Source organism: Plectropomus leopardus, chromosome 12 (assembly GCF_008729295.1).
Source record: "Plectropomus leopardus isolate mb chromosome 12, YSFRI_Pleo_2.0, whole genome shotgun sequence".
Taxonomy (NCBI): domain Eukaryota; kingdom Metazoa; phylum Chordata; class Actinopteri; order Perciformes; family Serranidae; genus Plectropomus; species Plectropomus leopardus.
This window is the reverse complement of record NC_056474.1, coordinates 907,979-920,443: the sequence shown is the minus strand read 5'-3', so window position 1 is coordinate 920,443 and position 12,465 is coordinate 907,979. Positions and strand designations below refer to the sequence as shown.

Below are 12,465 nucleotides of genomic sequence, written 5' to 3'. Positions count from 1 at the left end.
GTTATTGGTTACAAGAATATACATTAAAGGTTAAAAAAAAAAAAAAAGATAGATAAATAGTTAATAACTGCAATATTAGTTTTCTGGTCATTTGCTGTATTTTCATTTTAATTATTAACTTATCATAATGTCTCAATGTTACTGTGTCTTTTAAAACACAAAAAGTAATGAATTTATTTAGACCTGAGCAAATTGTCTTGCTTTATTTCAAAAACCCAGGAGAAAGTTAAAAGATATGTTATCTGAAATCTATATCTAATTTATATTAAATTAAATATAAAATGTACTTTAAATTCATAAATATAGTTTTCTGGACATTTCTGTTATTTTTATTATTATAATTAAGTCATCATTTCTGAGTCTTTCTCCCGCTCCCTTTCTCTTTTAAAACTAATTTTCAGGTCATTTTCTTGCCACCTTTTTCTATTTTTTTTGCAATTTAAGGAACATCTCTTCTTGTATGGTGCTTGTTGCCTTTTTTCACCATGTTTTTTTTTTTTTAAAAAAAAGTCAATCAATCAATCAAAGCTCAGGTTTTAAAGGTTTATATGTACGTAAAAGACGACTAAACGCAGCACAAGCAAACTGATGTCAGTCCTGGCTTCAAAGGGTTAAATATTGCTGAATTGCTAATTTGCAGTAAAATTATTTTAAAAAGCTGTATAAATGTCTCAAACATTAAACAATTAAAAATAAATGCCTTAATATGATTATCTATTCATATTTTTTGGTATTTATGCATAGTGCAAAAAGAGATGAAGAGAAAAACATCTGAGAAAAGACAGAAACAAAAACCATCTGTGAAAAAATTAAAATACATTTTGATTTTTCTCTCTGGCGACATCTAGTGGACAATTTTGCTTAAAACAAATAAATATCTAAATTACATATTTTAGTTTAATAACTTCTGAAGACACAGATTATTATCAAAATTTATTTTATGTTTGTATACAATAAAAATCCAACTTTTAATAAAAAATAGGCTAATAAATAAATAACTGACATTCAGGAGAAAGAGCCAAATGGATTAACTGTTTAACTCCAGTTTGTTTTCTGACTTAATGCTGAAGAATGTTTTTGAAGGATGAAGAAAGTTTATTTTCTCCATTTTCAAAAGAACTTCAGCGTCACGAAACTCAAAACTTCTGATTTCAAGCGAGAAGTACAAGTTTTGCGTTTACATTTTAAGTAAAAGGAAATTGCAAATATAAAATGCGCCTGATGGAAACACATCAATATCGAGAAAAACTAACATTTATCGCAAAAGTTTTTAACGCTCGCATGAGGTGGTATTTCAGGCGAATTAAAAAAAAAAAACATATTTCACAAACCTGCAATGCAAACACTTTTTCGTCTTCTCTAGGTCACATGACGCTATGAGGTCACATGATGCACATGACGCTATGAGGTCACATGACGCTATGTCTGTGTGCTTGTCAGCAGGAACTGGCTCCCTCATGATGCAGCAGGAGCTACCAGAGCTGTTATTGCATCACATAACTGTGAAATTGTGGACTACATCTCCCAGAAATCCCTCATACATGGCCACTCCCTCGTATAAGGGACTTGCCTTTCCATCCATAACACGCCTACGTGGCCTTGGATTGGAAATAATGACGGCTAGTTTGGTGGCTGCGATAGAAATAAAGCTGCTAATGTTTTGAGCATCCATCGCCATGGTTACAGGGATGTTATCACCAGTCGGAGAACATCACTCAGTGGAAACACAGTCAGCTCCACGTTGAGTTTTAGCAATATTTTGAAAATATCGCTTAAACGTGTAAATCTGTAATGAAAACCTGCGTAGTAAAAGTGTCATATTGAAATGTGAGGTGTGTTAATAGATTGAAGCTCACAGAGGGGCCCTGTGTGGAGGTGAAGCTAAGCAAAAAGCCCGGCGGCGGACTCGGGGATGTTGGTGGCGTGCATGTCTCGCGTCATGTTGGACTTCCTTGAGTTTGGCCTGCAGCAGCGTGTGCTCCACGACGCCGATCCTCACGTCCATCTGAACGATCTCCTGCTTCAGTTTGGTCAGACTCTGCTTGATCTTCACCACCGGAGCTGAAAGACAAACGCAGACAGATGCAGACAGACAAACGCAGACAGATGCAGACAGACAAACACAGACGGACAGATGCAGACAGACAAACACAGACAGATGCAGACAGACAAACGCAGACAGATGCAGACAGACAAACACAGACGGACAGATGCAGACAGACAAACACAGACAGATGCAGACAGACAAACACAGACAGATGCAGACAGACAAACACAGACAGGTGAACACAGACAGACAAACGCAGACAGATGCAGACAGACAAACACAGACAGATGCAGACAGACAAACGCAGACAGATGCAGATGCAGACAGACAAACGCAGACAGATGAACACAGACAAACACAGACAGATGCAGACAGACAAACGCAGACAGATGCAGACACAGACGGACAGATGCAGACAGACAAACACAGACAGGTGAACACAGACAGACAAACGCAGACAGATGCAGACAGACAAACACAGACAGATGCAGACAGACAAACGCAGACAGATGCAGACAGACAAACGCAGACAGATGCAGACAGACAAACGCAGACAGATGCAGACAGACAAACGGTCAGAACCAAACACAGACGGCTTCATTTTTTCTTTTCGTTTTCAGACAGACGTTCAGTCATCGGCTTCACCTCCGTCAGACATGCTGCTGCCTTTCTCCTCCATCTCCTGCTTCACCTTCTCCAGCTCCTCGCTGATCTGAAACACACAGAAAAGCTCTCAGACTGTCTGCAGGGGAGAATTCAGAGCATCAGGACGGTTTGAAATGAATCAGAGACATTTATCTGCTTATGACTCTGACTCTCAAACAGCATTTATTCTGTTGTGTGCCTTTATTTCATTTTCTTCTGTTCACGTTTTAATAACTGTATTTATTTTTGTATTTCTGTACTCAGGACTTTTCTGCTTATTTATTTCTCTCATTATCTTTCAGTATTACTTAAAGACAAATATTTTTTCACTCTGAATGCAGATTTAAAGGCCAGAACATTTCTTTATGTTAATGACTCCATATAACACATATATTCCACATATATTCATAGAGACATTTACCAATAAATTTCAGTAACTTTGAGGCAAATTTTAAAGACTGTACACTTTCTGAAAGGACCATTAATACTCCGTATCAGTTATATTCATTATAATTTCAAAATGATAAAGCAATTTCTTAAGATCTGAGTTTAGGTTTTTTAATATTATTTTACAAAAATGCAGCACTAAGTGAAACTGTGATAAGAGCCATGTAAAATATTTTGGTTTTTTTACTTTGCTATTTTTGTAAAAATGAAATTAAAAACCCAGAGGTAACTGTTCATTGCAGACATTTTTTCACATATTGCCCCGCAGAGCTATTAAACTGTCAGGCATCTACATTGGACTGATTTTAATAACTTTAAAGTATTTAAAGTGTGCATTGTGCAAACTGTAGCTTCAGTCTTTCAGAGATCTTCCTCCACATCGATGCAATGATGTGTGATGTGTTCACTGACCTCCGCCAGGACTCTGGTCCTCTCAGTCACGCCTCCACTGGCCTGCTGGTAGCGCTCCTTCGCCTGGTGGAGAACACGGCTTTGTTACGAGGTTTCTGTTTCTCCCTCAAACATATAATTATTCACATGTGACAGAGGAGACAGCCACAGTGTGAAAAATAAAACGTGAAAACCACGAGCTGGAAGTTTTCACTTTTTTTTTAGATCTTTTTTTGGTCAGTTTGGGCGTTTACCTCGCTGAGTTTGGCCTGAGCGCTGCGGTAATCCTGGATCAGGTGCTCCAGCTGGTTGTTGATGTATTTCTCTCTGCTGCTCACCTTCTCAAGAGTCTTTCCAATGTCCTCCTGCAGTTTGTCCAGGTAGCTCTGCAGAGACATGAGAGGACACAGCACACAACTAGATATTAAGGATGTTTTTCTTTTGGTGTCACACAGCGGAGGGTAAATATTAAAAAGCGTGCAGAAGTTATTGGATGTAGATTTTCAGTAGTTAAAATAAGAAACAGCAGGTGGAGCCAGACACACACAGACAGACATCCGTTCAACAGTCATCACTACTCTTATTATGGAAGCGGGTCAATGAACGTACCTTGGCCTCTTTGAGCGAGGACTTGATCCCGTCTTTGTGTTGATGCATCTGGTCCACGTGGATCCTCCAGTCCTGCAGACCGACACACAGACCAGAGACCAGTAAGAAACAATTTAAACAGCAGCGACACAACAGAGAGCAGAGTTCGACATAAAAAAAGCAAACGAGAAAATGACCTGGAAAACGTGCTGAAAAACTGACCCAAAAATGATCAAGTAATTATAAAAACTACGAGAGAATTAAAAACAAATATACAAACAAATATATGACCTGGAAAAGTGCTCAAAAAATTATATTATCTTTTAAATGACATAATTCTAAATATTTATTGTAAAATAAATCTCTATTTTAAAGTTCAAAATAAATCAAATTTAAAAAATATATAATTAAGAGAATTATAAAAACACTTTTTTTTTGACAAAAAAAAAACACTGTTTCAGTGAGGACAGTTAAAGGACAGAGACCGACTGACAAAACGCTCGTCTGTTCTGAACATGAACACAGAAAAGCTGCTTCAGTTAGACTCTCATATCAGCTGTGTGTGAAAAACTCGAGTGAAGACGAGAAGAAAAGACTTTGTTCATGTTTGTTTATTCGTCATACGAACCCTCAGTTTGTTCACACATCCCATCAGGAAAGTCAAGAATCTCAGCTAGATACAAGAAAAGAATGAATCATCTCCTTATTGATTGTGATCAGGATCATTAAAGATCTATAAAACCTCCCATCAGCAATATTTGGTCTGCCAAACAAATAAATGTGATGATAGATGTCTTTACAAAGAGAACAAAGTGTGGAGGATAAAGGAGTTCTGCTGCTCTCTCTCTTCAGAAACATGAAAACACATCAATACAAAAACTCATCAAACATTCAGAGCCCGCAGAAGTCAACGTTACTTACATGCAGAGAAAGTCAGTTCAGGTAAACAAACGTCATCATGAGCAGAGCCAGGCTGAACAGACACAGGACGACACCGAAACAAACTCAAACTACTGAGGGGAAGAAGTCCCGCCCACAATGTTTGACTGACAGCTATCTGTGAGCAGCGAAAAAACGCCGAAACAATCAGCTCTCCGCAACAAACACGGAGACAAAGAGTTAAAACGCTGAATTTTGACTATTTCAGTGTACAAAACTTAGCAGTGTTATTATAAGAATAAGGAAGCCTGATTCCAACATAGAGCAGCTGAGTGAACGTGGTCTGGACTCTGTGGAGGAGAGTCATGGTTTCAGAGACAGAATCCCTGCACCGTGATCCAGGTACACTCCGACTCTGGAGGACCGAGGACCTGAGACGGGAGTTTGGACTTTGTTGTGCAAAAATATATAACTGTTAAGTAAACAATTTAATGCCCAAGATTTGTCATTCCATCCAAGTCTACATTCATCCGAGTCCCCGGCTCTGCTGATATTCTTGTATGCGACTGCCAGATCAGCTCCTCCTCTCCACTCCAGCTCCCAGTAACAGCGTCCAGTCAGACTCTCTCCACTCAGGATCTGATACAGGCCGGTGAAGCTGTCGGGGTGATCAGAATACGACTGTCTTTTATTCATTACTGTCACTTTTCTGTTGCCCTCAGATAATAATAGCACTGTGTGTGCTGTGTTCGCATCCAGTGTGATTTGACGAGAATATTTTAAGAACTCAGCTCTGGTCTTGGGCTCTGTCACGTGCCAAGGATGGATGTTGATGCTGGATGAGTGTGCGGATTCACTTTGTGTTGAGTGTGAGCGGGGGCTGTGCAGTTAAGATCGCCTGTGTGTGAGAGCTCCTTCAGTTTAGCATTTTCCCTCGTCAGCTCAGTGATCTCCTGTTGCAGCTCCTCTTGAAACTCTTTGACTCGACTCCCTTCAGTCCCTGCCTGTGAGACGCTTGTCCACATCTCCCTCAGAACGTCCTGTAGTATGTCTCTGACTACTGACACAGCCCCTGTCACATCCTCAAAGCTGTGCCGAGAACGGTTCTTGATGCTGGATGAGTGCGTGGACTCGCTGAGTGCTGGCAGTGAGGCGTAGCTGAGCAGAAACTGGGTGTGATGGTCTGTGTGTGAGAGCTGCTCCAGCTCAGCGTCTCTGCTCTGCAGCTCGCTGATCTCCTGCTGCAGCTCCTCCTCCAGCTCTCTGACTCGACTCACTTCGCTTTGCTGTTGCGATCTGAGCTGCCGCTTCACGTCGGAGCGGCTTTTCTCCAGGAGACGGATCAGCTGGGTGAAGATCCTCTCGCTGTCCTCCACTGCTTTATCAGCGGAGGCGTTGATGTCCTCCACCTCCTGCTGCAGCAGCTTCACGTCTTTCTGTCTGTCCTGGATTCTCTGCTGGACGTTTAGTCGACTCCCCTCGAGCTCTCTCTGTTTCTCGTCTCTCTCTGCTGCAGCTGACACTGTGTCGTGGCCTTTATGTTCCTCCACGGAGCAGAGATAACAGATACACTGCTGATCGGTGCGGCAGAACATCTTCATCGCCTCGTCGTGACGAGAGCAGATGTTGTCCCGCAGCTTCTCGGAGGGCTCCACCAGCTGGTGTTTCTTGAATGTGTCTGATCGATAATGAGGCTGGAGGTGCCGCTCGCAGTAAGAGGCCAGACACTGCAGACAGGACTTCGCTGCTTTCAGTTTCCTCCCGCTGCAGAAATCACAGGCCACATCTTCAGCTCCGGCGTAGCAGAGATCAGCAGGAGCAGCTTCAGTCCTCTTCAGCTGCTCCACCAGAGCTGCTAACATGGTGTTTTTCAGCAGGACGGGCCTCGGGGTGAAGCTCTGCCGACACTGAGGGCAGCTGTAGATCCTCCTCTCGTCCTCTCCGTCCCAAAAGTGTTGAATACAGTTCATGCAGTAGCTGTGTCCACAGGGAGTCGTCACCGGATCCTTCAGCAGATCCAGACAGATCGAACAAGAGAAGGTTTCTCGGTCCAGCTGATTTTCTTGCTGCGCCATTTTACTTCTCAGTGATAGTGACTGTGAAATAGTTTCACTCTCTCTGAATATAAATAATGTCTGTGGTCTGAGGGAAGACAAATATCTTGATAAAGTGACGTTCACCTCAAGGAAAAGGAAGGTTTTTCAGGCTTTACTGCATTCCACAAAGAGTAGTCAGAGGCAGTGAGTTAGCTGTCATTTGCAACACCAAAATCACTGCAAAAGTAGCAGTATTTGAAGACTTCAGACTGAGAACCTGCTGTATATGTTCAGACAGACGGGGAAGGGCTCATCAAACTTTTCTACATTCCAGGATGAGGAGCGGCACTGTGTCGGGAAAGTACTGCAGGCTCATCACTGTACATAGTTAGTGTGATTTTGAGCTGATGTCACAGCATTATAGCATTTCAACAATGTGCAGGCCCAGCACGAGTCACTGGGGATAAAAAGCCCACATTTAGCAGTTTGGTTTTCTCTATTTCTGTATTTATGACTGAACTTAATTTTAGCATCTTTATTAGTGTTAGTTAGTTCCTATTTATCCGTTTATTTTACAGTTGGTTTGGTCTTGCACTGAATTACTAGGTGGTAGATGTGTCAAACACAAGTTTGTTTTTATGTGAAGCATAAAGGACTCTTGAATGTTGAAACTGCTCCTGCATCAGATCTAGAGTGAAGCCGGCGCAGAGAGCAGATCCCTCCTTCAGTTAAAGGTGGAGTTCAGGTGAGTGTGTACCTTGTTGTCTGTCCTGATGGTGACTTTGAGTTGCGGCAGGACTCTCTCCACCTCCAGGTTCCACTCTGCTGCATCAACCGTCGACTCCAGGATCTCGTCTGGTTTGGAGGACGCTTCTGCTTCCTGACGGAAAGCAAACAACACGACCCGTTTCGTCATGAAGTGCTGCAGAATTTAAATGTACAGACCTGAACTCATCTGAGAGTCTCTGAATGTCTCATATCTGCAGGTGAGCTCACAGTGTAAGTGGTTCGTAGCTTCAGAGCCTCCAGGTCCATCACGTTCTCCTCCTCATCATCGGGCTCCTCCTCAGGTTATACACACAACAGATATTAATCAGCTTTATTCAGCGAACATTTGACCAGATTTACAACCTTTTCAAATGACTGCACCAGATTTAAGTAAAGCTTTTGGTTCACTTTAAGCATTTTTTGTAGATCTGATTAAGACGTGGTTTAGTTTGTTAACTGAAACGATGGCACCTTCATGAGTATTTGCACCTTCGAAATCATAATAAATACTGTTTTTTTTTCTTTTGAAAAAAGAGTGAAAAAGGAAGTGAGCAACTTGGCAAGAACCGTTCTGCAAATTGTGAGAAATTAGTACCTTTAGAAAATAATTTTTAAAAAAAGCAAAACAAAAGACATCCGGTTTGCCATCTACCATCTGCCAGAATCAATGTGAACGCAGCATTAAACATACAAACATTTGGAAATAACAAAAAAAACATTTAGTATGAGAAGTACTACAGTTAAATAATGCTGCGACACCTACGATCATCTCCTCTTCTACTTTGCTGAGTGTGAGCTCTGCGTCGTCCTCTATCACAGACTCTTCTTCTGTGGTTTCTGTTGGGTAGTTTGGTCTGGGGGGCAAAAATGAGATAAAAGCAATGTCAGTGTGACCTTGACCTTTGACCACCAAAACACAGTCAGGTCATCCTTGAGTCAATTTGAATGTTTGTGCCAAATTTGAAGAAAATGCCTCACCGTGCTCGAGACATCATGATCACAATAATGAGACAGACTAGGTCACCATGACCTTGACCATGGCCTTATCACCAGCAAGGACGCACAAAAACAAATGACTAAAACAGAAAAGAATTAACTAGTTTTAGAGGTGAGTGGAGGAGAAATGTTTACGTACCTTCTGAAGGAGAACCCCTTCCTCCTCAGAGCCTCTTCAGCCAGTCGGTCCAACACGAAGCAGACGTATTCGCCTGAACCGGATTTCAGTTTCGAAGGTGGGAAATCCACCTTAACACCCTGACAGACAAAAAAAATACGTCACATGAGTCTCAGACACTTTCAAACCGCTCAGCTCCTCCTGTGTAACAGCAGCCAACAATAAAAAGCCGACTGAGTTTGTGGTCCGTATCACACGCACTGTGCATCCTTTTCATACAAACAGTTTTATTAGCATGAAAAGTGCTCGACAAATAATGTCTGATTGATTGAAAAAACACTTGTATAGCCACTGAATCTGGATTCAGCACCTTAAAAACATTATTTGACTGTACTTAACATTAAGCAGCCTTGACTCTGAACAGCAGCAGCTCTGAGTCACAACACGCAGATCTGAGGGTTAAGCGTCACTTACGAAAGCCCTGAGCTCTGCCAGAATATTGGACACGGTGGCGTTTGGTTCGTCGTACTCCTGAGGCTCTGTGAACGGCCTCCCTGCCTCGTTGATGAGCCACGCCGCGATGATGGTGAACATGTAGAACTGCTCGCCCGGGTTGAACGCCAGATAAGGACTGGAGACAAAGTAATGTCTGATGGGTGGAAAACAGAGAGCTGCAGGTTCATGTCTTTGTCTATGCGGTAATCGGCTAATGTCCTCTATAAGTGTCCATATGTGTAAACTTTAGCAGAAGCTCCAGCAGCTGCTGGAGAAGAAACTTCTAATCTGCATCTACACGTCTCTCTGAAGCGGGAACATTTGGACAATTATTTGTGGTCTCTGAGAAACTGCTGTTATCATTGTTGTTGTTGTTACTGCGTATTTCTGTTGTTACAAACTAAATGCAGGTCTTCGTCAAATTAAAAGTGAGTTTGTTCAGTGCTGCTTTACATGAGGTAGAATGAAACAGACTTAATGCAGAGGAGAAACAGTCAGATTTACTGTGTGTTTGAATCCAGCTGCAGGTCAGACAGCTGCAGCATCACCACACACACACTGTCACCGGGTAAATGTCTCTGATACACTGCAGTGTCATAATTACTGTCATTACTTAATATTCCACTTAAACCTTGTTACTTGTTGTGATTGACGCGTGCGTGTGTGTGTGTGTGTGCGTTTGTGGTGACACCTGTCACGTGACAGCCGCTAACCGTACTTACTGACCCAGTAAGTGTGAAAAATGTAGTGCCAAAGGAAAACGCTGTGTGACGGCGCGGTAAAGCGGTGAAAATACAGCGTCCACTTAGATATTGATATTGATTTTTTGTTGTGCTTTTTTTTTTTGGTGGCTAAAACACGTTTTGATATCAGCCCCTGTGGGCCGCGCGCCCCGTCTGTTTCTGCAAACCGGGAGCGCGCCGACCAGCAGCTGTATGGATTGTCCATCAGTGTCTCACACAGTCTCACTTCAAAAACACACAACTGTCCTTTAATGAGACACACGAGACGCGCTGCCACCCTCTGTCACTTTTTTGGGTGTGCGCTGTTTTCGTTACCATGGATACTTGTTTGACTTATGGCCTGCTCCATGCTGTGCGTAAAAGTTACAGCCCGACAGACAAGTCTTCAGTCTAACCGGAGCTCCAGTCAGAATAATACACTAATAATTGTGAAAATTAACAGTAATATTTTGAGGAATTTGGAGCACACAAAACAAGCATTAATTCGACACACCCGAGAAAACGGTATCAGTCAAACTAACATTAACTAAGCAGTGATGTCCATGTGCTGCCGTGCATGTTGTGTCTCACCTGGACAGGTTTTTCATGTTGTGTTTGGACAAAACTTCCTCCTCGTAGTTCAACACCTTCAGCTTCTCCAGCAGACACTCCATCACCACGAACACCTGATGAGCAGCTCCGGGACCGCGGTCCTCTTCGTCCCCCCGCCGACCGTCATCCGCCATCACCGGCTGCCCGTCACACAACTAAATGTTTAAATAATAAAACACCAGATCAGTTTTTGGACTCCGTTTAGCCCGTTAGCCTGTGTTAGCCTGCTAGCTGTTAGCCGGTTTGTTTGGCTTCCTCTCTGTTGTCAGGCAACCGACGGCTAATGCTAGCTAGCTAAGTAAGCTAACGTTAGCCGCTAGCGAAATCATGTTAGAAACGTGAATTTAGACTCGTCATTTATCAAAACTCGACTTCTGTGTTAGTTAAAATGATACACGCGTGTCATAAACTTCCAAAATGCCACTGTGGCTTAGTTTGCAGCACTTAAATCACCTCACGCGAGCAGCTGTTAGCACCGTTAGCTGCGTTTTCGAGCGTCGAGCGCTTCCGTTATGGCCTTCAGAATAAAAGCTACCGGTGGCTGCTTTGATGTCAAGGCCTTCAAATTAAAAGCACATCAACTAATAAGCATTTTCAAAAACGAGGCAATCAAAAAGTGTACGGCATTTCTGAGGTAATCGATCAGTATTTGAAGGTTCTCAAATCATCAAAGATTTTCATTAATCATTAATTATAATAATAATTACGATTGTACTTATTCTTATTATTATTATTATCATTAGTAGTAGTAGTAGTAGTAGTAGTAGTACTAGTAATAATGTCATCCATGATGAGATCCACAGAAATAGCCGAAAGTATACAAAACATATATGTATATCAGATAGACAGATACACATACACACATAGATAAACAAAACGATGTAAAACAGTGTATTAGGCACATGTATGATGATGCCTATAAATAAAGCATATTTAGAAAATTCTGAACAAGTGTAACAGCAAGAAAGCAGACGAAATGTGTGAAAATAGGGTTATAATAATATTTATAACAAAACATAGGTTTGACCAGCAGGTTTTATCTTGTGTTTTTGCATGATGCAGATGTGAAATATCCCTGAAAGAAGAGATGATCACACTGAAATAAGTTCTCCCCATGTATGTTTGTTACTCTTCATGCATAATATATACTCAACCTCGACACAACCTTGTTACTTTATCTAGTGAAGCATGGTACACACAGTCTCTACCTGCACACACACACACACACACACACACACACACACACACACACACACTGTGTATGAGTGAATAATTCATATCTCCCTCCCTGCTGTGGTGCAGCAGGCGGTGGAGGGAGGTGTGTTTGTTTAATCGGCATGCTGCTCCCTGCCTGTCTGTGAGCACACAGGTGGAGCTCCCCGGTGACTGTGTTTGAGTGACACACCTGCTGACTGCCTGCTGCTGCATCGCCGGTGACGCTCAGAGAGCAGCACCACTGACTCAGCTGAGAAATGTATGCAAACATATTAAATATATATCCAGACAGTTGAAGGATTATGTTTGTTGACCGTCTTCAGATGCTGTGTGAAAGCCACAGAGACAACCACAGGACACGTTTAACCTAGTTTAGGGCTGCAACTCACAAGAGAGAACATAAATACACAGCAGGTAACACTGGACAAGTTCTTAATTTTTCATTTGTGGAGCTGCCACACTGACATTCATTGTTCTCATAAACAACGCTGCTAAAAAAATGTATAA

General features: G+C 42.0%; 2 protein-coding genes across 2 annotated transcripts; both read right to left on the bottom strand.

The window, feature by feature from the left end:
* Nucleotides 1–1,729: 1,729 nt before the first annotated feature.
* Nucleotides 1,730–11,240, bottom strand: ift57 (intraflagellar transport 57 homolog (Chlamydomonas)). The gene is given in 13 exon segments (XM_042497164.1): nt 1,730–1,951; nt 1,953–2,061; nt 2,693–2,759; nt 3,551–3,613; nt 3,784–3,915; nt 4,139–4,210; nt 7,790–7,912; nt 8,029–8,097; nt 8,564–8,654; nt 8,936–9,054; nt 9,389–9,563; nt 10,723–10,898; nt 11,197–11,240. Coding segments are annotated over 12 exon segments (1,245 nt in total). The 5' UTR covers nt 10,878–10,898; nt 11,197–11,240; the 3' UTR covers nt 1,730–1,881.
* Nucleotides 5,360–7,182, bottom strand: LOC121951001 (tripartite motif-containing protein 16-like). Its single transcript, XM_042497163.1, has 2 exons — nt 5,967–7,182; nt 5,360–5,805 (listed from the first exon to the last, which is right to left on the bottom strand). Exons 1-2 carry the CDS (start codon nt 7,069–7,071, stop codon nt 5,360–5,362), a joined length of 1,551 nt encoding a protein of 516 aa, XP_042353097.1. The 5' UTR covers nt 7,072–7,182.
* Nucleotides 11,241–12,465: the final 1,225 nt, after the last annotated feature.

Coding starts and splice junctions, on each gene's coding strand:
- LOC121951001 (XM_042497163.1), bottom strand. CDS start 7,071: ATGGCGCAGCAAGAAAATCAGCTGGACCGAGAAACCTTCTCTTGTTCG. Junction 5,806..5,966: donor GAGTCGAGTCAAAGAGTTTC/AAGAGGAGCTGC, acceptor CTTGGCACGTGA/CAGAGCCCAAGACCAGAGCT.